Source organism: Strix uralensis, chromosome 4 (genome assembly GCF_047716275.1).
Source record: "Strix uralensis isolate ZFMK-TIS-50842 chromosome 4, bStrUra1, whole genome shotgun sequence".
Classification (NCBI taxonomy): domain Eukaryota; kingdom Metazoa; phylum Chordata; class Aves; order Strigiformes; family Strigidae; genus Strix; species Strix uralensis.
This window is the reverse complement of record NC_133975.1, coordinates 78,197,387-78,222,617: the sequence shown is the minus strand read 5'-3', so window position 1 is coordinate 78,222,617 and position 25,231 is coordinate 78,197,387. Positions and strand designations below refer to the sequence as shown.

At 50.0% G+C, this 25,231-nt stretch overlaps 1 protein-coding gene across 2 annotated transcripts in view; it reads left to right on the top strand.

The window, feature by feature from the left end:
• The window catches only part of MAML3 (mastermind like transcriptional coactivator 3), a 250,320-nt gene extending 225,673 nt beyond the window's left edge, over positions 1–24,647 (top strand). The window contains exons 3-5 of one of the 2 annotated variants that reach the window (XM_074867347.1): positions 14,658–14,924; positions 17,075–17,159; positions 20,525–24,647. In XM_074867347.1, the coding sequence (XP_074723448.1) occupies positions 14,658–14,924; positions 17,075–17,159; positions 20,525–21,519 (1,347 nt within the window). In that variant the 3' untranslated portion in view covers positions 21,520–24,647. Of the gene's footprint in view, positions 1–14,657; positions 14,925–17,071; positions 17,160–20,524 lie in introns of both variants that reach the window. The other variant, XM_074867346.1, reaches the window with a different exon arrangement.
• Positions 24,648–25,231: the final 584 nt, after the last annotated feature.

Below are 25,231 nucleotides of genomic sequence, written 5' to 3'. Positions count from 1 at the left end.
CCTAAGAGGAAGCAGAGAGATTCTGTCATCCCATCAGCATTTTAGATATGTGCAGAGCACAGCCTTGGTTTGGTGGCTGGGATTTTCAGAGTCACCAGTCCTCTGCCACTTACTGTTATTTTTTCAGATCAGCATGTAGCTTTGCATTGGCGCTCTGGGACACAGTCAAATTCACCGTGATGGTAGGGCTAACGGTTATATTAATGAAGGGTGTCATTCTTTGAAAACAGTTTGTTGGGTTTTTTTCTTAATAACTTCAACAGGACTTTTCTGAGATATGCACTTTTCTATTCCAGGTCCTTTTAAAGTTATTGAGATAATGAAATTATAAAGATGAAAGTGGGGGCAGGGGAACCCAACTCAATGCCTGCAAAATAATTGCTGCATTTTTTCAAAAAAAAGTCTGTAGTCTTCATTCACGTTAGTGATAGCTCAAACAAGGCACTGCAGTTGAGTGGCAACTGCACCAATTAGCAGTGCTGCTGTTGGTTTGTGAATTGCATCTGAAATGTAGAATTTGTCCAGAAGTGCTAATGCAAATTGCTCAACAAAAATGTGCCCTCTGTGTCAAGTCTTTTCACTTGTTCTGACACACTGATGTCTTCCCAGATTTCTCTGATCGGCAGATCCCTCTCTCAGTTGACAGCTACCAGAGCTCATAAAGTAATGGAAGTATTTCTTGTTGCCATTAGCTGTGTTTCTGCAAAGAGGGCTACAAGCTACTGCTGGGACCGGTTACTTGCCATACAACATAATTTTGACTTTTATTTATAGGGTGTTGGACTTCACATTTCTAGAATTAAATGCTAAAAGCCCAGTCAATGTCTAAGATTTTACCTGCACAGAAGTTCAAAGACCTGGTTATCCGCCACGACAGTAATTTGGTCACTTTGCATGTGTTCAGCATCCTCTGTTATTGTGTATGGTGATAACCTTTGTGCCTTACCGTATGAGGCTGAGTTACAATTGCCGTGGGAACTGTAACTTAGCATTTCCTGACTTTTTCGGCATACAATATCTCATCCTAATATTGCATCCTTTAGAAGAAGAAGTGGAGCAAGGGCACATTGAAATGTTGGTATTCTCGCATTTACAGAATATAAAATAGCGTTTTTAGCTGTATGCAGATTTAAGTTGTATTTGTAACTGCTTCCACTATGGTGAGTAGCACCTCTGAGTCGTAGTCACAGTTTAGGAGTCCCATTGTGCTAGGCTCCCTGCAGATGCAGGATGTAAAATATATTTCCTTCCCCCAAATAATTCCAACCTAAGGGTAAGATAAGAGATAACACAGGGAGACAAACACACCAGGGAATACAAGGAAACAGAAGAGACTGCTGGACATCATGGAGACAGGAATTTCTACAAATTTCTACAAATGTAACTAGACTGGGGCCAGAGTTCAGGGTCAGATTTGTATGATTTTGAGAATCTCCTCCCAAAAATGAAGTTCAGCAGGGAGGAAAGCCTGAAGGCACTTCTAGCTAAAATGTAACATGTGGAAAAGAGTGGACCATGATGGGGTGATGGAAAGTCTCAGCAGTGAATGAGAGGCTATGCATGAGGTGGTATATGCCGCGGGTGGATTTGAAAGCAAAGGAGGGGGCTGAAATCTGAAAGAAGGGGAAGCAGAGAGGGTCACAAAATGAGAGGTGGCACAGTCAAGATGACAGGCAAAGAAAGTGACCTGGGCAGCAGCACTGTGGCTGTCTGCAAGCAGGGTAAGATTGCAACCAGCAGGGTAAGATTGCAACCGTCAGGGTGCGAGGCGATGAGAGCCTGGCTGTGGGACTCTGCAGGGAGGTTTGAGGCAAAGATGACAACCAGGTTATGGGCTGAGTGACAAGCAAGTGATGGTGTTGTCCACGGGGACTGAAGAAACAGGAAGGAAAGAGGACCTAGGGAGTAGGATGAGAGCCTACTTCGAGCTTGGGCTGACAGATATCCACAAGATGATCCCAGAGGCAGGGCATGAATTTAGTCCGAACAGATGGGAACTGGCCAGGGACAGATAGTTCGGTCTGAGAGTTGCTGGTGTAGAGAAGGTCCTTGAATGTGTACAGAGAGTGAGCTTGTTCAGAGATATGAGTGAGAGGGAAAGGAGATGAGGGACAAGGACGCAGACCCACAGAAAGACAGCAGGTGGGAGGGTGAGTAGTGACAAACTGGTCTGAGTAACACTGAGCAAGCAACTGAAGGTGTCAGAGTCAGTAGGAGCACTGGGAAAGGATGACCAGATTTCCAGTGGAGTGTGGCCAGCGGCGCCGGAAGGAGCCAACAGGCTATGGCAGCGAGCCTGGCGTAATAGTGCAGCACTGCAGCCAGACAAAGGGTATTAGAGACTCTGATACTGGATTCTGTGACAAGCAAGAAGTGAAAGCCTGTTTGGAAAAGAATCTGTGTTGGAGATGGAGACTAAATTCAGTCTAAATCATATAAATCATAGGCAGCGCACTCGATAAGCTTAGAGATGACAGTGAGAAGAGAGAGAAGGTGAGAGCTGGAGAGTCACTTGGAGTCAAGGGTTATTTGGATTTTTTTTTTTTTTTTTAAAGCGTGAAGATAAAGCATGCTTGTGCTGCAAGGGGAAGGAGCGAGAGGAGAGAGAGAGATAAAGGAGGAGGCAGATGGGGGCAAGAAAGATGAGAAGACAGGATGCAGCGAGGTCGCCAGGACAAGCAGAAGGGCTGGGAACCACTAATGAGGCCACCGCCTCTGTGGCCAGGAGGGGAGAGCCGGGCAGGATGCGAAGGAAAGCAAGTGGGAGGAGAGGGAGATCATGTCTTGCTTTGCTAAGTCTCTCATGGGAGAGATCAACACAATCCCGTGCAAAGACCTGTCTCCAGTGAAGGCAGGAGAAGGCAGGGCTTGAGGAGTGAGTCAAAGGCTGCAGCTGGGATTACAGCTGTGAGGGCTAGTTAAGCTGGCAAACGTGAGTGTGCATGAGGAAGATGGCAGGACAGAAGGAGGCAAAAAAAGCATTCATGGTGTGGAGGAAGTAAAAAAAAAAAAAAAAGTAAGTTTCAAGCTTCAGAAATAAGTAATTGTCTCAGAAGAGGTATCAAGGATATCCAGAAAGCCTCAGATGGGGTGAATAAGGGCTTGATCAGCAAAGGAAGCTATGCCCTGGAGACCTGGAAGTCTAGAGATAAAGTCAGTACTGCCAAAAGCCAAGCTGAGTTAGGCCTTGCAAAAGAAATTAATTCAATAGTGGAGTTTTCCTTAGCCATATAAATAAAGGAGACCTCAGAGAGAAGGGAGGAACCATGCAGTAAAAAGCCATAGCCCAAATCAGAATACCTTGTCTCAGTTTTCACTAGGACTAGTAAGATTGAATGTCAAAAGAAAGGCCAGGTGTCTAATGGAAACACAAAGACCATATCCAAGGTGGAAGAAAAATCAAAAGAGTTTTAACTACTGAAACTAGGTGATTTGGGTAGCCTGGAATCAAGGATGTTAAAAGAACTAGCTTGTGAAATCACAGACCCGGTGTGCCATCCCAGCCACCTCAGCTTATCAGCAGCTAGTTATCTGAGCCCACAGCAAAGGTAATGTGGCTTTGCTGGGCAGCTGCAGTGGAAGGCCACTTCCCTTGGTCTTGCCGGCTACCTTTTGGAACCGTTTCGCTCTCGATTTTAGACTGAAAGACCACCTGCACAGAGGCTGCACGGACAAGCGCCTGCAACTGAAGACAGGGGAGTTACGCCAGCTCTTTGGAGTCGTTGTCAGACAGGGGAAGATCATGGAATTTATGCATGAATTTGTACAGATGACCATTCCTCATAAGCACCAATGCATCTGCTTTGGTGCTTTTGTCAGTCACACTCACCATCTGCCGGAGTCACCAGAGGACGGAGGTACTGCATGGAGGTGGCACGCTCACCCTCTTGTGTTTCTTACGGGCATGGAGCAGAAAGTCCTCACTTCACCCGTGTCCTTCTGGTGTGTGATCTTCTTCCCATGAGGGCACGATGTGAATGAGCTAGAAAAGAGTAGTAGTAAAGGAACAGTTGTGCTCTGCAGATCGTTCTCTTGCAAAGCAAGTTGTGCCAGGAAATACCGATAAAGATAATGCAGCTTTACTGTGAGCACCGGGGGACGTGGCATATGCACTCCCTGACCCCTCACCGCATTTGTGCCAGGCCAGAAGCCAGGAGCAGTGCAAGGGAGGTCCTCAGGGGCATGCAGAAAGGCAGCTACTTTGTGAGAGCCCCAAACCTTGCTCTAAATTTTTCTGTGGATTTTTTTTTGCCTTGGCAGAAGCAACGACATGGGGCGATTGCAGCCTCTTCCCAATTTTTGAGGTAAGGTGCCTTCTGCATATGGGAAGGAGAGCATATGGCCCACTGTGTTTATTTCTCAGCCAGGATTCTTTCAGCCTTGGCAAATTACATGCTGCTTGCTGAGGAGCAGCACAAGTGCCAAGTTTGAATTTCTAAAAATGAAAGGGATTTCATTTATCACAGCACAGAGAAAAGGATCTGAAAAACGCCCTTAAGTGTGAAAAATACCTTTTGTTTATGCTCAAACAAAACAACCAAGAGGAAATTTAACAAAATTTCACCTAGAGTAAAAAAAAAATCCCTGCAATCATCCGCAGGAGACTTCAGGCAGCTTCTGCCAGGCGTGAGCTAGAGCCAGGCTCCGTGAAATACCTCAACAACCAGCGAACTCCGTGGGGTACAAGGTGATAATGTGGTACAGGCTTGGGCCATTAGAAGGAAAGGGGCTGCCTGGTAATGGGTTAGTGTTTGCTGCTAGAGAGCTCCATTAGAGCATCTTTTCCTGGTACTTTTCCTTTTTCCAGGCCCCACATTTTTCCCTGTGTGTGTTAGAAGCTTTTCTTTCTCTTACAGCATTTATTTTTATTGTGTCATTTTCCCTCTGTTCCCCCTTTTCATTGGCCCTGTGTGACTGTTTGTTTAAACCATTTGCCTGCTTTCATCTTCCATTTTTCTTCTCTCCCCCTTCCCGGGGGCTCTCTAGCCGCGATTATCCTTACGCTTCACATTAGCTTTCCTCCCTCCTGCTCCAGGATGGACTCGAATGGTGCACTGATTAAAGCTAAAACCTTTAGCAGGAGAATTTCTAACAGGCACCGGCTTCAGGTTCCAGCCGCCTCCATGAGCTCAGTTCTCGCTCCGCTTTGCTCCCAGACCAGCTTCCGAAGCCCCAGGAAATTTGACAAGGCAGGGCCAAGCTGGCACCAAGGGGGCAGTCGCAGCTCCTCTGGAGTGGCCTGATTTGTACCTTTGGAAGTCCTCAGCCATGCCTGTGGTAGAAGGCAGCAGGGACAGGGTGTGGAAAAGCTATTGTGTGGGCTGGCTTTTCAACCCTCTCCTCCCGCCTTTTGCTCCTGGAAGGCTGCTGCTTGCTTTCAGAGTGGTAGGGCGCGCTGTGAAATGCCATGATGGCACAGCCTCGCGCAGCAGTCTTTGAGGGGAGTAATTACAGCCTTCGTAATATGCATAAAATATAAGGTTGGGCACTTCGGCGTTTCTTCAAATCCTCGCCCTCCTTCCCTCCCTGCTGCCAGCCCCACTCAGGGGCCGGTGCTCAGAAATCGGTGCTGTGGCTGTGGGCCGGCGTTGGAGAGCATGGCTGCAGAGACCGTGCCAAGGGGCCATTTAGGGGCTGGCCTTGCGGCACATCGGCAGCCCCCACAGACCTCTCGCCCTGAGACACTAACGCCAGGTGGCTGCTCTTCCGGGGGGAAAGAAGGTCTGCTCCATACTCCTGCTGGGTGGGAGCTGTACATGGGAGTAACCTCTGAGTACCCGATGCGCTGTAAAACCACACCCGGTCTTGCCTCACAGAAACTTGTCTGTGCAGCCATTCCCTCTGCGTCAAATTAATGCCTTGATTAACCCCATTAGTTCACTCCTGCAAGAAAATGATGTAAAATACCGTTTCACTGGACCATGAACACTGGTGTAAATGGCTCCAGAGGGGGTGAGATTGCAGAGCAGGAGGATTCGTTCCCGTTGACAGGGGCTGGGTGGGAGCATCAGGAGCTGCCCCGGCTGCCTCACAGACCTGCCAGAGCCACAGGGGCTCTGCACCTACTTGGGTCCCAGCTCCTCCGGGCCAGCTGGTAGCACAGTCACTAGCCCCTGCCATACACAGCATGTGCGGGGCATATCCGTGGGGATTTGCCCAGGACAGTGAGGGTCACATTCCATAGGTGACCGAGCAGGTACTAGGTGATGACCATAGCCTTGCAAGAGACTCTGCTTGAGCCAGGACTTGTAACTCATTAAAGCAAATAAGAAGAGCTCGTCTCAATTTTACACTTCGCAAATATTTTTATATTTGTATATTTATTTTTCCCTTTATTTGAGATATATGTAAAGAGGCTATTTTGGGTTTACTTCAGGCTGATCCTTTTTTTTTCTCCTAAAAATAGTAAGACCAATAAAAAATTGCAATTACAAGGAAACTGGTTATTTGAGATAAATGAACACTTCTCCCTCAGCGCACAAACCCAACCATTATATCGTTATGCTCCGTACCTTGGAACTAGCTGGTGAAACTGAGGATAAACAAAACTGAAAAGCAGGAGTGATTTCCCCTGCAAAGGTTTCTTTCTTGGGGGAGGGGAGAAAACGCTGTTATTTGTAAAAGACGAAATGAGCCTGTTTTAATTATGCTGGTTGAAGTTCAATAGCATTCTGTTGAAACGCTGCATTTCTGAATCCCACCAGCGGTGCTCAGGATTTGTGAAGTCAAAACCCTGTGCTGAAGGAGAAGTGGGTGCATGGGGAGGCAGGGCTTCTGGTGCCACCCGGTAAAATGATGAGCCCTTCTGCCTTTCAGTCTTTGAGATGAACTTCTGACAGTCTTTAGCTCTTAAATGGTATTAGAAAAACAGCTGCTTGTTTTAAAACCCTTTGTTACCTGCTTTGTCACCAGAAATGAAGAAATTAGCCCCTCTGATGAACGAACAAAAGTAATAGCCTGACAGATCCTGTTTGTTCTGCGGAAAGAATAAACTGTATCGAAAACACCGGGAGGAGAGATGCAGGCGAAAGGAGGTGAAAGGAAAACAAATTGGCTGCATGCAGAGGTCTGGTGTCAAACGTCAGAGGGATCTTGTTCACTCAGATACTATATGAAAGACCATGGCAACCGGGGGCCCGGGGAGAGAGGAGAGGTTTGTAGCCCCTCCCTGAGACTGGATGACAGAGGAAATAGGTGAAGCAATCTGCTCTGCAGAGCCTGCTGCCGGAGTCAGAGTTGTAAACTGGCATATTCTGTCCCTTCGTCCTGTACGCTGGCTCTTTCAAGGCAAAAAAAAAAAAAAGTCTGAAATGAATGGATTTGTAATTCCCTTAGTCTGTCAGATGGTACCATTCTGCGAAAGGTGGCTTTGCTCTGGGCAGCCTGATTTAGAGAGAGGGATTAAGATCCCTGCCAGACACAATAAGTAACAACATTACAAGGAATTTAATAGAAATATTTCTGGGGGAATATAGGAACGTGCTTTCAGGCTGCTCTGAAAGCAGTGGGTAGGGATTGTTTTACTGTGACATAGTATATGGAAATGGAGTAATATTTTTGATCCCAGTAATAGGTTGGAGACCCTCTTTCTTAATATATATACATATATACAGACACACATGTTCACACACAGTAGCTAAGAGCCCCACGATAAAGGAGCAGTGCCTGTCAGCCTAGCACCAGCATGGTGCAGGAGGGCCAGCTGCCCCTCCGGGTGCCAGGGAGCAGCAGCTCAGATCTGTGCAGAGGTAAGGGCAGACAATGCTGTTCTATCTTGTACATCACAGGCCATTCAATCACACCACTCAGTTGTGTTTATCCAGAAAGGCTGTCATCCTTGAAGACATCAAAATGTGGAGATCTGCCATTTCTGATGGGTAATGAAATCATAGTGTAAAAATTTGATTCTTCTTTCTGATATGAATCTGTCTTCAGCTTCCAGCCCTTGTATCTGGTTTTGCCTTCTTCACTGGATAAAAGAACTCTTTAAAGGATTTCTTCTCTCGTGAAGGTATTTTTATACGCCATGGTCAAAGCATCTCTCAGTTTTCTTTGTGGTAAACTAAATGGATTGAGCTCTTTAAGTCACTCACTGGCAGACACTTTCTGCCTGAAATCATTTTTGTGTCTTCTTTTTCTGTTCTGACTCTAAAATGTAGACAGCTGATTGTATACATTTTTCTAGTATCATTCTTCTAATGCAGTATGCAGGATAAGCCACCTCCTGGCTTCTATTTGCTCTTCTGCTCTTTGTATACTCAAGGATTGCATTAGTTCCCATACCACAGAATGGCACAGCGAGCTCATGTCTGATTGTCCATTTGCACATTAAGACCCTGCTTTCAAGTCTCAGCTCCCCTCAGCTTTTTGAGAAATGCTTTGTCCCCAGATGTGGAATACCCATCCTCTGTCGATTTCTGCCAGCAGATGACAGGCACAGCCCCCTTTTCCCTGGGGGTCCCGCTCTGCGCCCCGGCCTTCAGAAGGAGCAGAGCCGGCTCACCATGTCCAAGGGCTCTAATCATCAGGCTGTGCACGAGGGCTGAGAAGTAGGCTTGGCCGGTCCCTCCCTGCGCTTACCTGCATCCAGCTGCCTGGCGCCTGGGACATCAGCTGGTGGTCATTCTGCTTGTTCTGAAGGAAAATTGTATGATTGCTTTTAGCTGTAGTTGGGAGATTGAATGACATAAGGAAGGAATAAATCACTGCATGATAAGGAAGAGGCATATAAGGTTTGAGACAAAGAGGAAAATACCTTTTCCACTCCCGTTTGTTCTCTTTTTAAAGTCACTATGTTTAATGTGCATAACTGTATATATATGCATACACATCACCCTGCGGAGGATCCCCTCTCTCCAGTAGATCCCTGGAAATACACTAGGAGGACACAAGATTTATGCTCCTATCACTTAACTAAGGATCAAGATCATCAACAGGCAGCAACTCCCATGTAGGCGTTAACTAAACAGCCAGATCCCTACAAAAGTTCATCTTACTGGGTGCTCTGAAACTATACAAACCTGTCCAGACATGTTACGCTGACCATTTGGAAACTGCGGCTCTTTTTTGGCTCCGCAAATGGCAGCTTGGCTCTTTCAATATCTGGTTTTGCTCCCAGGGGCTGAGCACTTGACTCTGTCCTTGGGCTGCTTTAAAAGCAGGATGCTGAGGATGTAGAGACAGGAGGGGTCCCGGCAGGGTCTCTGGGAGGCTTAGCCAGGGCCAGCGCCTGCATTTGAACTCACTCTGTGGCACGGCCGAGTCAGGGGAAGAGGCCTTGGCACTGTCCTCCCCCGTGTAACCAGCCTGTTGGCTTCGCCTGTCCCTCGGTGAGGACCTCACAGCAGAGCTGCACCTTCGCTGTTCCCGACTGGAGCGCGTGTAGTTCCACATGAGCCACCGTTATCAGGAGAGAGCTGTTTGCAGCCTGTGAGTAGCACACAGTGGCTTTGGGTGGTGTTGAAAATAGCCAGCGTGAAGAATCAGAAGTCACACTGTACCATCTTTCCAGATGTAACAGGCTGATGAGAGGCAGGCTGAGAATACAGCACGTGTTTCCCATCCCAGGACATCTTGTCACTCTTTTCAAGGACTAACATGCCTACAGCCCTGCGGGGCACCCCTGTATGCATGTGCCCACACGCACACGAGCACAGGGCCCTGGCAGAAGGAGCTGGGTTGTCCCCTTGCTGATGCAGATCCCCGGGGGATCCCTCCAGTGCGGTGGCAGCCTGAGTCACAGGGTGAGTCAGGCTGTGGGCATGGGCCGCTGGGTACCAGCCCTGTCAGCTGCGGGGGTGATGTGCAGCCAGAGCTGGTTAGCTGGGGCGCTGGGGAGGGTGTCTGGAGAGCAAAGAGGCAGCAGTGATGGTTGGTGGAGAAAGGAAAACTCAGAGGCAGGGCAGAGGGCGTAAGGAAGAAGAAAGGGACAGCAGGGAATGAGGAGGAGGAGGAAGCAGGAGGTCTAGGGGCAGGAAGGCTCAGGGTGCAGTAGGAGGGAGCTGGCAGGCAGCACAGGAGCAAAGAGCATTGTCAGTGAAGCTTGAATTAGTTTGGTTTTGAAGCTCTGTAACTGTGTAAGTGCTGCACTTAGCCCGAGTTGCTTGACTCGGTGCTCAGCTCCTGTGGTGAGAGTGCACCCGGGCCTGGCGCATGGTTTGTAAGAGGCAGCTGTGCAGAGCCCAGCATTGCTGCTTTCATCACCAGTGCCAGCCACACGCATGTACCCCCCAGCCCACTTCCAGATTTCATCTCCATGCCGGACCTCCACAGGGAACAGTGGAAGGAGGGTGGGGGTGCACACTCGTGGCCAGAAGCCCAGGTGGCCCCTCACCACTGCCAGGGCTGGGCAGGGCCGTACAACTCCCCCTCGGAGGTTAACAGCAGCAGTGCCGGGCTGCTGAAGTGCTCTTGGTAAAGAGCTCTGCTCCCAGGCGCAAGGGAGCATTTTCCAGCCTGCGGAGAGTTTTTGCCTGGGCTGAGCTCCTGTTTTCAGGACACATAACCCAGGGCTGCTCCCAGTGATGTCAGCAGGGCCTTTCATCATTGGCTGGGAAGAGCTTTTGCCAAAAAAAATGAAAAGGAGGAGAGATATTCCAGGTGGGAGGGTGGTGTTCTGCCTTGATGAAGAAGGCCTGGCTTTAAACCTGTTATTAAAAGTGGAAGCAGGAAGTTTTCACTATGTGTAGGTAAACTCTTGTACCTCAAAATGGCTAAACACACAACAGAAGTAACACCTTTGTGCTAATCTTCGTACTTCCTCCAGCTGCTGCACAGTGCACAGGGCTCCTGTCAGCTGGTGGGGCTCCTTTCAAAGCCTTCTTCCTTTTTAAACTCTGGAATTAACTTATAACGTAATACGATGCAGAACAGAGTGCCTTCTGCGGCATCACTGTGGGGTGAACGTGTCCCTCAGCCGTACCCACATGTGCGTAAGAGCCAGGAAAGTAGTTCTGTAATAAGATTGTTTTGAAGGCGATTCGGTGAGGACTTGGGCTGCAGCTGAGGCTCGGCAGAGGAAGCTCCGTGTGATGTCACTTCACAGCATGCCCTTTGGCTCCTGGGTTTTTCCCCCCCTTTTCTTTTTTCTTGTAGTGGCTGCAGCAAAGGCTCCATTATTTGGCAGCGTGGCATTGCTTTTGTCTATAAATGGAAGCAGTTGGCCCGTCTCCCAGTATAACACAAGATAGTCCTGTGCATCAGTTATGCAATCTGTAGCTTGATGACTTCATCAGAAGTTGGGGGAGGGCCAGGGGGTGGTAGGAAAAAGCCTTCACCGTCAGCTCTGCTGGAGACAGCTGATGGCTGTGTGTCCCCCAAAGCAAAGAAAGCGGGAGCTCAGTGGCAGGGGGGGATGCGGTGCAAGAGCAGCTGAGGGATGGTTAGTGGGTGCTGTCCCCGACCCCGGCTGGGGGAAGCCCCAGCAACTGCTGCAGCCCTCTTCTGCCCTGGCCGTGCTGCAGGGAACCATGCTGGGACGGGTTGGAAAGTGCAGCAGGAGATGGGACCGGGGGAGAAGTGGGAAGAGGAGCGGGGAGGGCACTTTCAAACCAGGGCAGATGTTAAAAAGAGAAAGAACCTAAATATTGGAGAGCTGCCTTTCAGCAGAGGGCCCTTCAGGGAATATCTGTGCAAAGTAGAGATGCGGACAAATTGTATTTTCTTGTTATTTCCTCAGAAGGGTCCTTGAAAACCTGACCTTCATGCAGAAAGGCTGATCCTAATTTCCCAAGCTACACTCAAGCATTGATTTTAACCCTTTCGTTGACGGGGTTGGGATGGGTGTCATAAGATTACTTTTGTATATATTCCCAATCACACAGTAATTGACATAACTCAAACCGTCAATGAAGCAGATTAAATTGAACCTCACCCTGGCATGCTTTGCACGAAGGATCCTAAAGCGATATAGGTCCTTTCCATCGAGTCAGTGTTTTTGAATGAGTACCCATCGCTAAAAGACAATTAAAGAGGTTTTAACAATCAAGTTAAGGCTGGTCCCACACTGGGCAGGGCTTGCTCTGGCTTACTTAGGCCGACAGAGGTGAAGAGTGCTGCTATCACCCCAAGCCGGTACATGCTAGTGGCTTTCCTAGTAGTTGCTAAAAGGTGGTCCTGCCCCGCGGAGAAACGTGGTTTTTGGCCTTACTGGAGGCCAGGCGGAGCTTACCCCAGCGTTACCCACCTCCCCCTCACCAGGCCGCAGTGGGGGACGGTGAGGGCCGGCTGCCCGGTGGCGGGGCTCCATGGCAGTGCCCAGGCGGGGCTGAGCAGGGCGCTGGCCGTGGGGCTCCCACGCTGGCCGGGCGTGGGCTGCGAGCGTGACCCGAGGCCAGGCCCCGCCGCGGCTGCTCGGCTGGGACACAGAGCAGCGCTGCTGCCTGGCAGGGACTGTCACGGGAATGTGGGTGGGAGGGAAGAGAAAATCCTCAAGCTGTTTTACACCAGGGAGTACCCGGAATAAGGATTTGGGGCGACAGTGCTACACCTCCTGCTTTGTAATCAAACCCCAAAATCGCGTTTGGTTTTTTTTTTTTTCTTTAAATACGGCCCTAGCTGGCCATCTGTTTTCAAGCAAAGCCCCTGTAGTGCTGTAGGGAGGCACTAGGTTGTTGAAAGCTTCGTTTTCCCCTGGCAGCGGGAGAGCCTCGTCTTACAGCGCTGCCCCACGGGCCGGGGGCGGGTCGGAGGAACCCACCGCTCCGCCACAGCCCCGAGGGGGCTGATTTGAACACGCACGAAGCTCTGGGCGCCGCTGAAGAGTCCCCGGCGTCCCACGCCGTTGCTGCCCGCGGTGGTGGTGGGAGGGGTTGTCCCGCCGCTCCCCGGCCACCCCTCGCCCGCACCGGGAAGAGGCCGGTCCCGCTCCGGGGGCCGGTGCTCCCCTCGCCACGGGCCGGGCCGGGCCGTGGGCGGGCAGCGACACCTGCCGGCGGGCGGCGGCGCCGGTGGCTGCGGCCTCCACCTCCCTCAGCTTCCCTCAGCTTCCCTCAGCTTCCCTCAGCCTCCCTCAGTTTCCCTCAGCTTCCCTCAGCCTCCCTCAGCCTCCCTCAGCTTCCCTCAGCTTCCCTCAGCTTCCCTCAGCCTCCCTCAGCCTCCCTCAGCTTCCCTCAGCCTCCCTCAGCTTCCCTCAGCCTCCCTCAGCCTCCCTCGGCTTCCCTCAGCCTCCCTCGGCTTCCCTCAGCCTCCCTCAGCTTCCCTCAGCCTCCCTCAGCCTCCCTCAGCTTCCCTCAGCTTCCCTCACCTCCCCTCAGCTTCCCTCAGCCTCCCTCAGCCTCCCTCGGCTTCCCTCACCTTCCCTCAGCTTCCCTCAGCCTCCCTCAGCTTCCCTCAGCTTCCCGCACCTCCCCTCAGCTTCCCTCAGCTTCCCTCAGCCTCCCTCAGCTTCCCTCAGCCTCCCTCAGCTTCCCTCAGCTTCCCGCACCTCCCCTCAGCTTCCCTCAGCTTCCCTCAGCCTCCCTCAGCTTCCCTCAGCTTCCCTCACCTCCCCTCAGCTTCCCTCAGCCTCCCTCAGCCTCCCTCGGCTTCCCTCACCTTCCCTCAGCTTCCCTCAGCCTCCCTCAGCTTCCCTCAGCTTCCCGCACCTCCCCTCAGCTTCCCTCAGCTTCCCTCAGCCTCCCTCAGCTTTCCTCACCTTCCCTCAGCCTCCCTCAGCTTCCCTCAGCCTCCCTCAGCTTCCCTCAGCCTCCCTCAGCCTCCCTCAGCTTTCCTCACCTTCCCTCAGCCTCCCTCAGCTTCCCTCAGCTTCCCTCAGCCTCCCTCAGCTTCCCTCAGCTTCCCTCAGCTTCCCTCACCTTCCCTCACCTTCCTTCAGCCTCCCTCAGCCTCCCCGGCCCCACCAGCGGCAGGGCGGCAGCCCTGGGGAGCTGGCCCGACACGGGAGAGCAGTGTGGTGCTGCTGGCCGCGGGGGTCCCCGGACCCCTCGCAGCCCCCGGCTGGCGCCAGGGACAGGGCTGGCACAGAGAGGAGGTTTTCAGATTTACCCCCGGCCTCCCTTCTTCGTCTTCCCAGCACTAAAAAGTGGAAAATTGGATTAGAAACATAAAGCAGGGTGGGGTTAGGAGAAGGTGTCTGTGGCGTCAGGCGCCCCGCTTCCTTTCAGAAACGTGCTTTTGGTCCATTGCTGCGGAATGGAAATCTTAAATAAACACATTATGTGGTTAAGTCCTGAAATTCTGGTGCACTATAGGGGGAATTAATGCTGCCAGCTCCCGCTGTTGGTTGTGTGCACCTAAAATCTCGGCTCCTCAATCCAGGTGACTCTGTGAAACTGCTGTTATGGAGAAAGGGAAATGGAGAGAAAATACATTTCTTGTCTCCATGATGATGGAGAAAAAGTTTGAAAAATACATTACTCTGAAGTTACATATCCTGAATGAAAAAAAAATACACAACTTCTTTGTTAATGAATTGTAAAGTATTCTTGCTTTATCTGGGGGGGCTTTGAACTCCAGGAGAGAAGAGGAACCTGCCACCTACTCCCTGTGGGGAACAGCCCGTGGCTTGGTCACAAGCCAGGAGCATCTTTCTGAGGACTCTTACTTTCTACAAGCTCCAGTCTTCACCCACAGGCTCCACGCTTCTTGCTAATGAGCTGTAGTTCCTCTTGCCCAGGGAGCACCCTGAGTAACGAGGCTTTCTGTCTCTCTTTGCGCAGGAGCAGCATCAAGTGGGATTGTCTCGGACCACGGGGCCTATGCAGCCTTCCGTCCCGCCGGGCTCCAGCAGTGTGGTCACAGGGACGAGCTCTGGGGGTCCCTTCCTGGGAAACCAGCCTCAAGCGGCCATCATGAAGCAGATGCTGATTGAGCAGAGAGCCCAGCTCCACGTGATAGAGCAGCAGAAGCAACAGTTTCTAAGGGAGCAAAGGCAGCAGCAGCAGCAGCAGCAGCAGCAGCAGCAGCAGCAGATCCTGGCAGAACAGGTACAGTATCTGTTTGCCTCGGGCACCGCAGTGCACGCCGGTGTGAGAGCATAAGCGCTGGAGACAGTGCAACACCCACCCTTCCTTCTGTATCTGGTAATTCTCTCTCTGTAGCTCCTGTCGTATTTCAGCAATGGTTATCAAAACAAAAGGCATTTGCCTCGGTCTTAACGTTAGCTTGGCAAATATCACCTATGTTCCCACCAGTGGGCTTGACAGTCACATGGGATTTTAGACACTGAAAAGTTAGCTCTTAACCTGGTGTCTCAGGCTGCATTTACTCTGGCAGAAGCAGACTCTGGTACAGTTACAGTTCCTGGTCCTCTCCCCTGCCTCAGACTGTGATCTTGCACTGGCAAAAGCTATGGACAGCCATGCAGTGATCTGGGACAAAGTATTGACGTGGGTTAAAAGTAACCTAGTAAAGAAAAAGAGTTAGTATTTACCCAGATCAATTCCTTAATCTGGTTTATCCCATACCAGTATGAGCAATTATGTTAGCACAAGGGAGATGCAGCAACAAGGGGGAAACCAGGGGCTGAAGTGGGAGAACAGTAAAAGCACCACTCGCAGTGGCAGTGAGGAACTGCTGTGTTGGAGCCTGTCACCTGGCTTCTGGAGCTCTCAGGCTTTGCAATACGGATGTTAAATTACCCAGTCTGAGAGATGATGTCTAATTCGGCTGTAGTTTAAAAGCAACCCAGGAGAAAGTCAGTAGAAAGTCACACTGTTCAGTTCCTGTAAGCTCATGCCCAAATTTAAACTCGCAGTCCCCTAACGTTACCTAGCTGGTGTTCTGACAGGTCAGTAATTGCTTTAAGCTTGGCTCACCTCTCTTGCTGGGGAAATACAGTTTAAGACCTAGGGTCTGCTTAATTTGCGTTAGAACTTGTGCATGTTGTATAACCACAGAAATACTGATAGCCTTCCCCTCTCTTTTCCTGAGAAACAGAAAAATTCACCCCTAATGAACAGGAAGGATGCTCCTAGATATATTCAGGGTAAAGATGCCTGAATTGGTTCAGGGGTGAACAAGCGTGGAAGAGTGAGGATGCAGTAATGTTGCCCCATCATGGATTAGGCCAATTCAAGTGCATAAACCCAAGAGCCAGTCACTGACTGGGCTGCTGAAGGCAAGACCTAAAAGTGTTGAAAAACCACGAGGCTGAGGCTGCCAGGTGTGCTGGCATAGATGAAAAGTGATGAAGTCACGGTCCTCGGGCTCCTAGCTGTTGGGTGTTCTGTGCCTAACAAGGTTCCCTTTATCTTTTTGATAGTTTGCAACACGTGTTTATTAACACAGGGTTTAGTACTTGCTTCTTTCCCATCTTTGCCGTTCTCTTTGTTATACATCCTTGGTTTTGGACATAGTATTTGTACAGCTGCAGATGAAGCACCAAGACATGTCCTTTTAGTAAGTGCGTAGTTGAGTATACCCTAGGCTTTGAAAGCTCTGGTAAACACAGTCTCTGTTTGTATAATCAGCCCTTGATTCTGTTTTAGATGCATGAGTATTCATAGAAAATAACCCCGGAGGAGCAGTGTGGGCTAGATCAAGGGAGGGAGGCATTTTGCAATCACCTGCTCCCCGGATATCATTCACTGAAGCGCAAGGGGAAATGTGCCTTAGTGGCCGTTCCTGGTTTGGCTCAGGAGCGGTCCTAGGCCACGGTTCTCAGGTCAGGATGCAGAACTCCTTGCAGCTGAGTGGTTTGGGTGCAGAGGTGGAGGCAGGTCTTGTCCCAGGAACACAGGCCTCTAGACCTTGGCAGGGCTGGAGGAAGGAAAGGATGCGTTGCCCTTAGACCAAGGTGAGCAAAGTTATTTCACACCCCTCCCTCTCCTTTCAGCCTGAAGACAGTTAAGTTTGCACTGTAGAGGTCGAGATGAAGTGGTTGTAAGTAAGGAGAGATGATGTTAGCCTCAGTGCTTGTTCCTTTTTGAACCAAAAGGAGTCTGTGTGCTGAGTAGCCCAAGTGCTCTCAGGAGGACTCTTCAAATGACTCCGCTTGTCTCTCCAGAACAGCTTGCTAGATAAGAAACGCTGCAGTTCTGTTGCAGTACTTATGCCACCAGCCCCTTTCTCAGCTCACTAATTAATTAATCATCTTTTTCTCTTCTGCTTTCTTTCCCTCATTCATTTTCAGCAGTTGCAGCAGCAGTCACATTTGCCTCGGCAGCATCTGCAGCAACAACGGAGCCCATATCCAGTGCAACAGGTCAATCAGTTCCAAGGTAAAAGTCAAATTCTTTTTCCTACGTTGGAGTCAATGTGTGCCCCTGTAACGGGCATGTGAAAGTTCATGTGTTCTGTGAAGACCAGGGTTTAAGCAGTGTGCCAGAAGAGAAAGACAGGCTGTTGCACACTTGCCCATACCGCATATTTTACCAAAGGGAAATGCCCAGGTTTGTGTATTTAGTTAAGTTTCTAATTTCCTTTCTGCTCCCCACAGCAAAAGCTGCATTTTTTATTTGACATTTGTTTTGCCTCTTTGACATCTGGATTCTCTGGATTTATCTTGTTTGCCTCCACTCTCATTATGCTTTTTTTTTTTACCGTCTAGCATCTCTCGCTGTATCTTGGTTTTACCACTCTTCGTTCCCCACTTTATCTAATTTGATGAGCAGAGAATTTCAGAGAGGTCATCCTTATCTGGAGAGGTGACTGATAAATGTCAGGTGGGGGAAACACAGTGAAATATCTGAGATGTAAATGGAGATTTTTTAATGATCTCAAAAAAAGCAAGCAGTATCTCAATGTACTCGCAGATAACTGAAGAATGTAAGCGCAATCATTTTGCTGTAGGAAAAGAAGTTCATTCTGAGCTTTTTAGGTGCAAAGCATCAGCTGAATGGCTTCACTAAGCCTGGATTCTAAATAGACATGAAGCAAATGTGCACTTGCGCTGTATATTCATGACAGTGTCATGGAGCTGCAACAGAAAGCGAGGGAGGCAGGTGTATTGCAGTCCTCGTACCCAGGAAGTGAAGAGGCAGCCAGATCTTCTGCTGGTATATAGCAGGGTGGCTCCTTCTAATCGCCTTCTCATTTTTCTCTTTGGCAGCATGAATTCTGTATGAAATTATTTTTTTCCCCCAACAAATCATTTGCAAAATCAAAATGTATGTATGTGCACTGCCATACATTGAGATGCACATGTAAAATCTTTCTGCATTAATGCTTCTTTGAAACCTTGCCTTCATATGTATTATTTAAAAGAAATGGAGAAGAGAGTTTAGGCTAATCTGACAGAGCAAGGAATTAATTTTCATAAATGAGCTAATTTAAATATAAATATTTCACCATTTTTCCTATTTAGTCAGAAGAATGTAATCCAGTGCAGTAGGTTATGTGTAAATGAGACCAGAAGGTGGCCCAAAATCTTAAAATCTGTTGCATCTCTCTTTTAACTACTCCTTGTCTGACCCCCTGTCTCTTATGCCAAGCACGGTAGTTAACAAAAGTAGCATGTGAACCACTTGCTGGTAGTGACTCCTTTGGAGGTTTTCAACTGCCATTTTTAATTAAAAAATAGCTAAAGGTGCATTAAGTACGTTTTAAACATTATCTGTATCTTAAGAACTACAGTGCTGGAGACATTGTAAAAAGAAACTGCTTCTCATCATGGAAGGAGGAGGTGGTCTAAATGAAGAAAAATCAAGGGTACCCCAGTGCCAATCATTAAGAAAATGGTTTGATAGCATGGATAAAGTAAAAGCTGCCATTTGCCCTGTTGGAGTGAGATCCAGATGGTCTCTCTTCATGCTACAAAACGTTTCGTTTATCTATATGTTGGAGCTAAAAGCGTCCTCCAGAAGCTTATCCCGCTGCAGGAGAAAGGGGATGCAGCCATCCTCTGCATGACGTGCAGAACTAAGAAGTGACACTTCCTTTGTTCACATCCGTTCCTCAGGGAAGCCCGGCCTGTGCAAGGAACAGGGCCCGCTAGTCTGTGTTCTCCACGGGTGTTCAGGTGCGTTGTCTGCCACCAAGGGACAACAGATAGGGGCTGACTTAAGAACATTCAGATTTTGTTGTGCAGTTCATGACGCTTCAAGCAACCATTTTAGATTCACATCTTGCATTTAATAATGTTTGAGCCGGGAGTAATTGTGAGCCTTGTACTTTCAGAGCTTCACCTGTGGAGTATTGTATTTAGTTCGGTATGGTAGCGACTCAAAGCTGCAGTGAACCCGTGGCATAATCAGAGCTCTGGTAATTGTTTTTAAATAAAGATAGTAAATACAGAAGCATATTGGCTTCCCAGAAATCGATAGCTCCCCCCAGCCCTGAAAGAAAGATGCAGGCATGGTTCAGTTATCTGCTGCGGTGTGGAATTTAACAAGGTTAGGATTTTCTGGTTTCCCATCACTGGCCTAAGGTGGAGTAAAATGTGCTTATAATATTGATTCACTAATACACTCTCCCTGCTTTAAACGTCCACAAAAAACTATTTTTCTTCTTTCCATAGACTTAATCAGTAACAATGATATAGAAAATCCATTCATTTATGCCTCCTGAGCTATTAAAAAATTGATTGGCCTTCTGAGCCTGACATTTCCATTTTCAAGGCTTACTTTTGAAAGACAATGGAGATATTTAAGAGAGAGCTTCAAATGGCAAACTGCAGTTCAGCTGCCTTGCTGCCATTGAAGAAGACCAGTGGAAGCTTCCTCATTTGTTTGCTAGAAGCTGAATGAGGCTTATCTGAAGAAGAAGAGTGCTACTCAATCACAGCGCGTATGCAGCTTTGAAGTCTTAGGGACTCATTTTTTTCATGGAGGAGGGTGCACGTTGTCACTGGTCCTGGGGCAAAAAAAAAATGCGCAAAAAGAAAGACTCAGATTTACTTTTGAAAGGGAACTTTGACTCCCAGGTCACTGCTTAAAAATTTGATCTCTGATCCTAGTGGAGTAGGAGAAACGCAGGACTATTTTAGCCATGCAGCTTCTCTGGCTCTAGCTATGGTACCCGAGTAGGTTATTATCAGGGAGGCAACTGTGGCTGTAATCGTGCATCACGCATGCAGTCGCGTTGCCTCAATTCCTCAAGAATATGAAGCCATGAATCCCTTTGGGTACACATCCCAAAATTGCCATAATTGAGAATTACTTAGCGAGTAAATCGTTGGCCTTTTAACCTTGCCAGCCTCATTTCAGGCCTTAAGGGAAATTAGACTGCTCATCTGCATCGATGGTATTCTCTGCTAAACAGCGTCCCACTTCACAATTGACTGTGTAACGCGATCAGCGATTCCTCTTTAGGGTGGCACTTGAGCTGTGTTGACTCTCACCTTCGAGGAGAGGGGACTTGGCAGGTTGGGACAGAGGCCGCAGCCAGAGTGAGCTGGGGAGCACATAATCTCTGCAGTGCCGCTGACACTGGGCAGCAGGCCCGTGTCCCAGGGATGGGTAACCTAGCTCTCTGCTAGCCTTCACGTGAAACAGTGATCTATTCACTCAGAATGCGGAGCAGCCTGAAATCCTACGGTGACGGTGACGCAGAAGGCTCCTGCAGATTCTTTCTTATGCAAAGACGTGTTAATTGCCATTTACAGGGTTGTGGGTTTTTTAATTACCTTCTTCCCCTTTTGGTGTAGGTTCTCCCCAGGATATGGCAGCTGTGAGAAACCAAGCGGCGCTCCAGAGCATGCGGACATCCCGAATGATGGCCCAGAATGCCAGCATGATGGCGCTGGGGCCCTCCCAGAGCCCGAGCACACTGCCCACGACCGCGGGCCAGTCAGACATGGGCATGGCTCCCTACAGCAACGCCTCCGCCAGCCAGCCGGGAATGTACAGCATGAGCACAGGGATGAGCCAAATGTTGCAGCACCCAAACCAAAGCGGCATGAACATGGCACACAACGCGGGCCAGGGAACGAGGCAGCAGCCTGCCGCGGGACAAGCGGTGGGAATGGTCGGCAGTTTTGGTCAGAGCATGCTGGTAAACTCTGCTCTTCCCCAGCATCAGCAGCAGATGAAAGGACCCGTGGGTCAGGTCTTACCCCGGCCACAAGCCCCACGACTTCAAAACCTGATGGGGACCATCCCCCAAGGAACACAGAACTGGCAGCAGCGAGGCTTGCAAGCCATACCTGGAAGGACTAGCAGTGAAATGGGGCCCTTCAACAATGGCACAACGTACCCACTGCAGTCTGGGCAGCCACGGCTGTCCAAGCAACATTTCCCACAGGGGCTTAATCAGACAGTTGTGGACACGAGTGCAACAGTAAGAGCCCTGAACCCAGCGATGGGAAGACAGTTGCTGCAACCACTGCCTGGGCAACAAGGAGCCAGCCAGGCCAGGCCAATGGTGATGCCTGCAATAAGCCAAGGGGTGCCCACGATGCCTGGCTTCAGTCAGCCCCCGACACAGCAAATGCCAGGTGGTGGCTTTGCTCAGAGCAGCCAAGGCCAGGCCTACGAGAGGAATCCCACTCAGGACATATCTTACAACTACAGCAATGAAGGAGCAGGGGGGTCTTTCTCCAGTTTAGCGGAGGGCGCAGACCTTGTGGACTCCATCATTAAGAGCGGACCAGGGGATGAGTGGATACAAGAACTTGATGAGTTGTTTGGAAACCCCCAGTGAATGGGCTTGTATAGTCTGGAGCTTTGGTTGTTACGTTTGAAAAAAGAAACTAGAGAGCTGGATGTTCTCCCCATCCTTGGATTGGGTTTTTTTGTTTGAATTGGTTTGGTTTGGGGTTATTTTGTTTCCTTTTGTTTTTAATCGTGCAAACTGAGCTGATCTGTAGCCAACTGTGGAAGATTCAGGGGACGATGAAAACATCGGCATCCCAAGACTTCCACTGAGCCACCTCTGTCGCGTGGCAGCACCCGCTGCGGGCAGGGTGGGCAGGGCGGGAAACTGGAAAAGCCAGTGGATGCCTCTGGTTGGGGAAATGTGTTCTTTCCCCACTGAAACGAGGCTTTGTTGCGCAGTGGTATGGGCAGGCCCGGTATCTCCCACCTCGTGTAACTGTAAACACCGCAACTTCCAGGGGAGCAGATGAAAACGGCTGGGAGCAAAGTCTAAAGACGGCCATGGGCAGTTGCACAGGCCCTGGTCAGACAGGGGCTTAACCCCGGGGGTGAGCAGGTCTTGGTGAGCCACGGCCAGGCCCGCCGGGCCAGCTCTGGGCTGTCACGAGGGAACGTGCAGAACACACGAGACAAACCTAAACAGTCCAAGGGAGGTCACCGTTTTCACTGCAGAGCGATAAAAATCCCATAAAAGCGTAGGAGAACATAAATTTGGCAGGGCGGTGAGGACGGTTTGATGACAGGCCTGCTGCTGGAGCCGGCCTGGGAGGGCGAGTTAACTCCATGAGCTGTTCAGCCCCCTTGGGACTTGCAGCAGCGCTGCCCTGTCAGAGCTCTTGGGCGTGGATGGGCTGCCCCGGGGTGCAGAACAGCAGCTGGGAACGGTGGTGAAGGGCTAAGAGGTACCCGGAGACATCGGCCTAGGTCCTCAGCAGGTCCCTCTCCCTCCTTCCTCCGCAGGATGTTTTCCCTTCACATCCATCCCCTCCCGTCTACCAGTGTCAAGCAGGGTGGGCTGGCTGCGCTTTTTGTCAGGTGAGCGACAACCGCTGCAAAGGGGCAAGGCAGGAGAGGAGAGGAGAGAACAGGCACAAGGAAGCGTACGGGGAGGGTTTGGCACACAGAATTAGTTTCTCCTCTCTCGAAAAGTGCAAGTTTGGCAAGTAGTGTTACCCTGGGGTGTTGGGGCTCTTGATGTGATGTCACATGCAACCTGATCTTCAGTTTTAAACAGCCATTTGGTCTAATCTCTCTGGTTTGCTGGAATAAAATTCACTGCAGTATCTGAAGAGCAGGAACCAACGAAGGACTATCGTAAAGATCCTTCATGAATGGGTAAAATAATGGCTGTAATTACTAGAAAGGTGGGGTTTGCCCAAATAAGCTTTTAGGTAACAGTGGCAGATTGCTCTCTCCACTGTGTGGACCAGTGCTGAGCAGCACTGTGATGAAATTGGGGTATGTCCTGCACAATACCGAGGCGCCAGCCATTCTGAATGTCTAAAGCAGTGCTTCTGAAGCTGCAGGCTGAGGCCGCGGTGAGCTGTCCTCTGAAACCTGTCCCCTTTCTGGAGTTTTCAGATGAGAGCTGCTTGTCAGGTTATATAGCACTGCATAAAAAATGTTAATGTGATCCACAGGCCAGAACCTTTGGGAACTTCTGCCTAACGCAGGCCTCTGTGAGTCAGAAAACGTGCTCCGCGGCGAAAGCGTCTCTAGCGTTACAACCACCCGTACCAACTACCCGATTGCCTCCTTGTGCGCTGCTCTCCTCGGGCCCGGCGGTGCGAGGTGCTCAGCTGCTGGCATCCGCGGGAGCTGGGGGGCTTTTGGCACCTCCGTTCTCCAGCCCTGCCTTTCCCCGCGGAGCATGGATATGCATCACCATAAGGAGTGGGAGCCGGACGGGCCTGGAACAATCTCAGCGGCCTGTTATGGTTCCCTTTGGTGCAGTAACCCCATACAGGGCTTAGCTAGGCGAGGGGAAGTAGCTGTTTTAAATGCTGTAGTGTAGGCAGGACAAGTGGCATTTTTAACATGGACTAGCTGGTCAGGGTGAGCCATCAATCCAGCTTGCCCTGACTGCTAAATTTTTAAAAAATGCTTTAGTTCCATCTCTTTCAGCTAACGCCTTTTTAAAACACAGCGCAAGGGCTTATTCCAGCTCCCACTGAATACGATAGGGCTTTGCCTGTCCGCTGCTTCAGCAGGAGCCGGGTTGGGCCCTAATTCCGTGAGAGAGCACCGGCCAACGCTTGCAGGCGGTCGTGCGGGTAGGTGGCTCTTGGCCGGGCTAGCCTGGGCGGAAGGGAGAGGCAGACAGTGAGAGAAGGTACCCCGCAGGGAGGAGGGGCTGCGGGAGCCTCGAGCTGGTGTGGCACCTGGGCGACAGAGGCGTGCCAGGACGAGGGGCCGGCGAGCCCACGGCGCTGGGGATGGTGCTGGGGACAGCACTGCACCCCTTTCTCGAGTGGGAGGGACCAGGGGTCGCCTGCCAGTGCCGAGCTGGGGAATGGGAGGTTAGAAACACACAACCACCGTGCGGCGGCCAAGTGCAAATCCATGTGCATCAGGGAGATCCGGGCTTTGGGGAATAAATGGTGATGAAGGTTGAGTCTCTGTTGCCGTTGTAAAGCTTCCTCCAAATACTCCGTACTGGGACCAAGTACTAGAGAGGTAGATTTTACTAGATTTGGGGTTGGGTTTTTTTTTTTTTCTTTCTTACTATGGTGCTGATGTATATGTAATGTTAAAAAAAAAAAAGTTATTTGTAAATATGTTTTTACAATTCTACAGATATCACTGGGTCTACTATCTGTAAAATATATACATATAAAAATATATATATATACTGTTTGTTTAAAATAGAGTATTTTTATTTCATTCCTTAACTCATCCTTACTGCAGTGGTATTGCACTTCAGATGACGTCTAATTACTAATTTGTACTGTATCCCTGACAGCAACTTGCTCCATTTTATTCAGATTTTTCTAGTTTTCTGTTTTTACTTTGTACATTAAGCATTGCTTATTTCCTTTTAAGACCTGTACAGAGCTCTGAAAATGTAGAAAAAGACCTGATGTTAACATACCACTTTTAAAGAAAAAAACAAAACAAAAACAAAAACAGCAATGAAAAAAACAAATAAAAGATGGTTATCTGAGTCATATACCAGGCTGGTTTCCAGCATCATCTCTCGCCCCACTCCTGCGCCTCGGTGGGTGATCTTCCAGGGGGAGGAGGGAAGGCGCCTTCAGGAGGGCCTGGTTTTGGCCCCGGGGTTTCTGCCCTGCGGAGCCGCCCTCGCCCGCCAGGGTCAGGGCATTACAGGCAGGGTATCGCCTGTACCAGGCCGCCCCTCTTGGCCCAGGCTTGTTGGCAGCCGGTAAAGCCCCTGCGTCCTGGTTAGCCCCACCGGGCAGGCCCCAGCAGCAACCCTGGCGGCAGCTAGGCCACCATTTGCCGCGATGAGCTGCTGGGCGGGGAGTGCTTGGTGGGGTGTCTGTCTCGCTTTGGGGTCCTGGAGCCCCTTCTTCGGGGCAAGGAGAGCTGCCAGGACGGCCTGTGCTCTGAGCTGGGGTCCACTCTCAGGCAGTTGCTGAGGGGGAGCTGGTCCATAATTGGGACCATTGGAGGTGGCAGCTCCAAATTTTTGCCTTTATTCCCTGTAAGGAGCAAAAGTAGGGAGTAGGGAAGTGCTTTCAAGGGGAGGACACAAGGCGGAGAGCCCAGGATATAGGAGTCCTGTGGCTGAGATC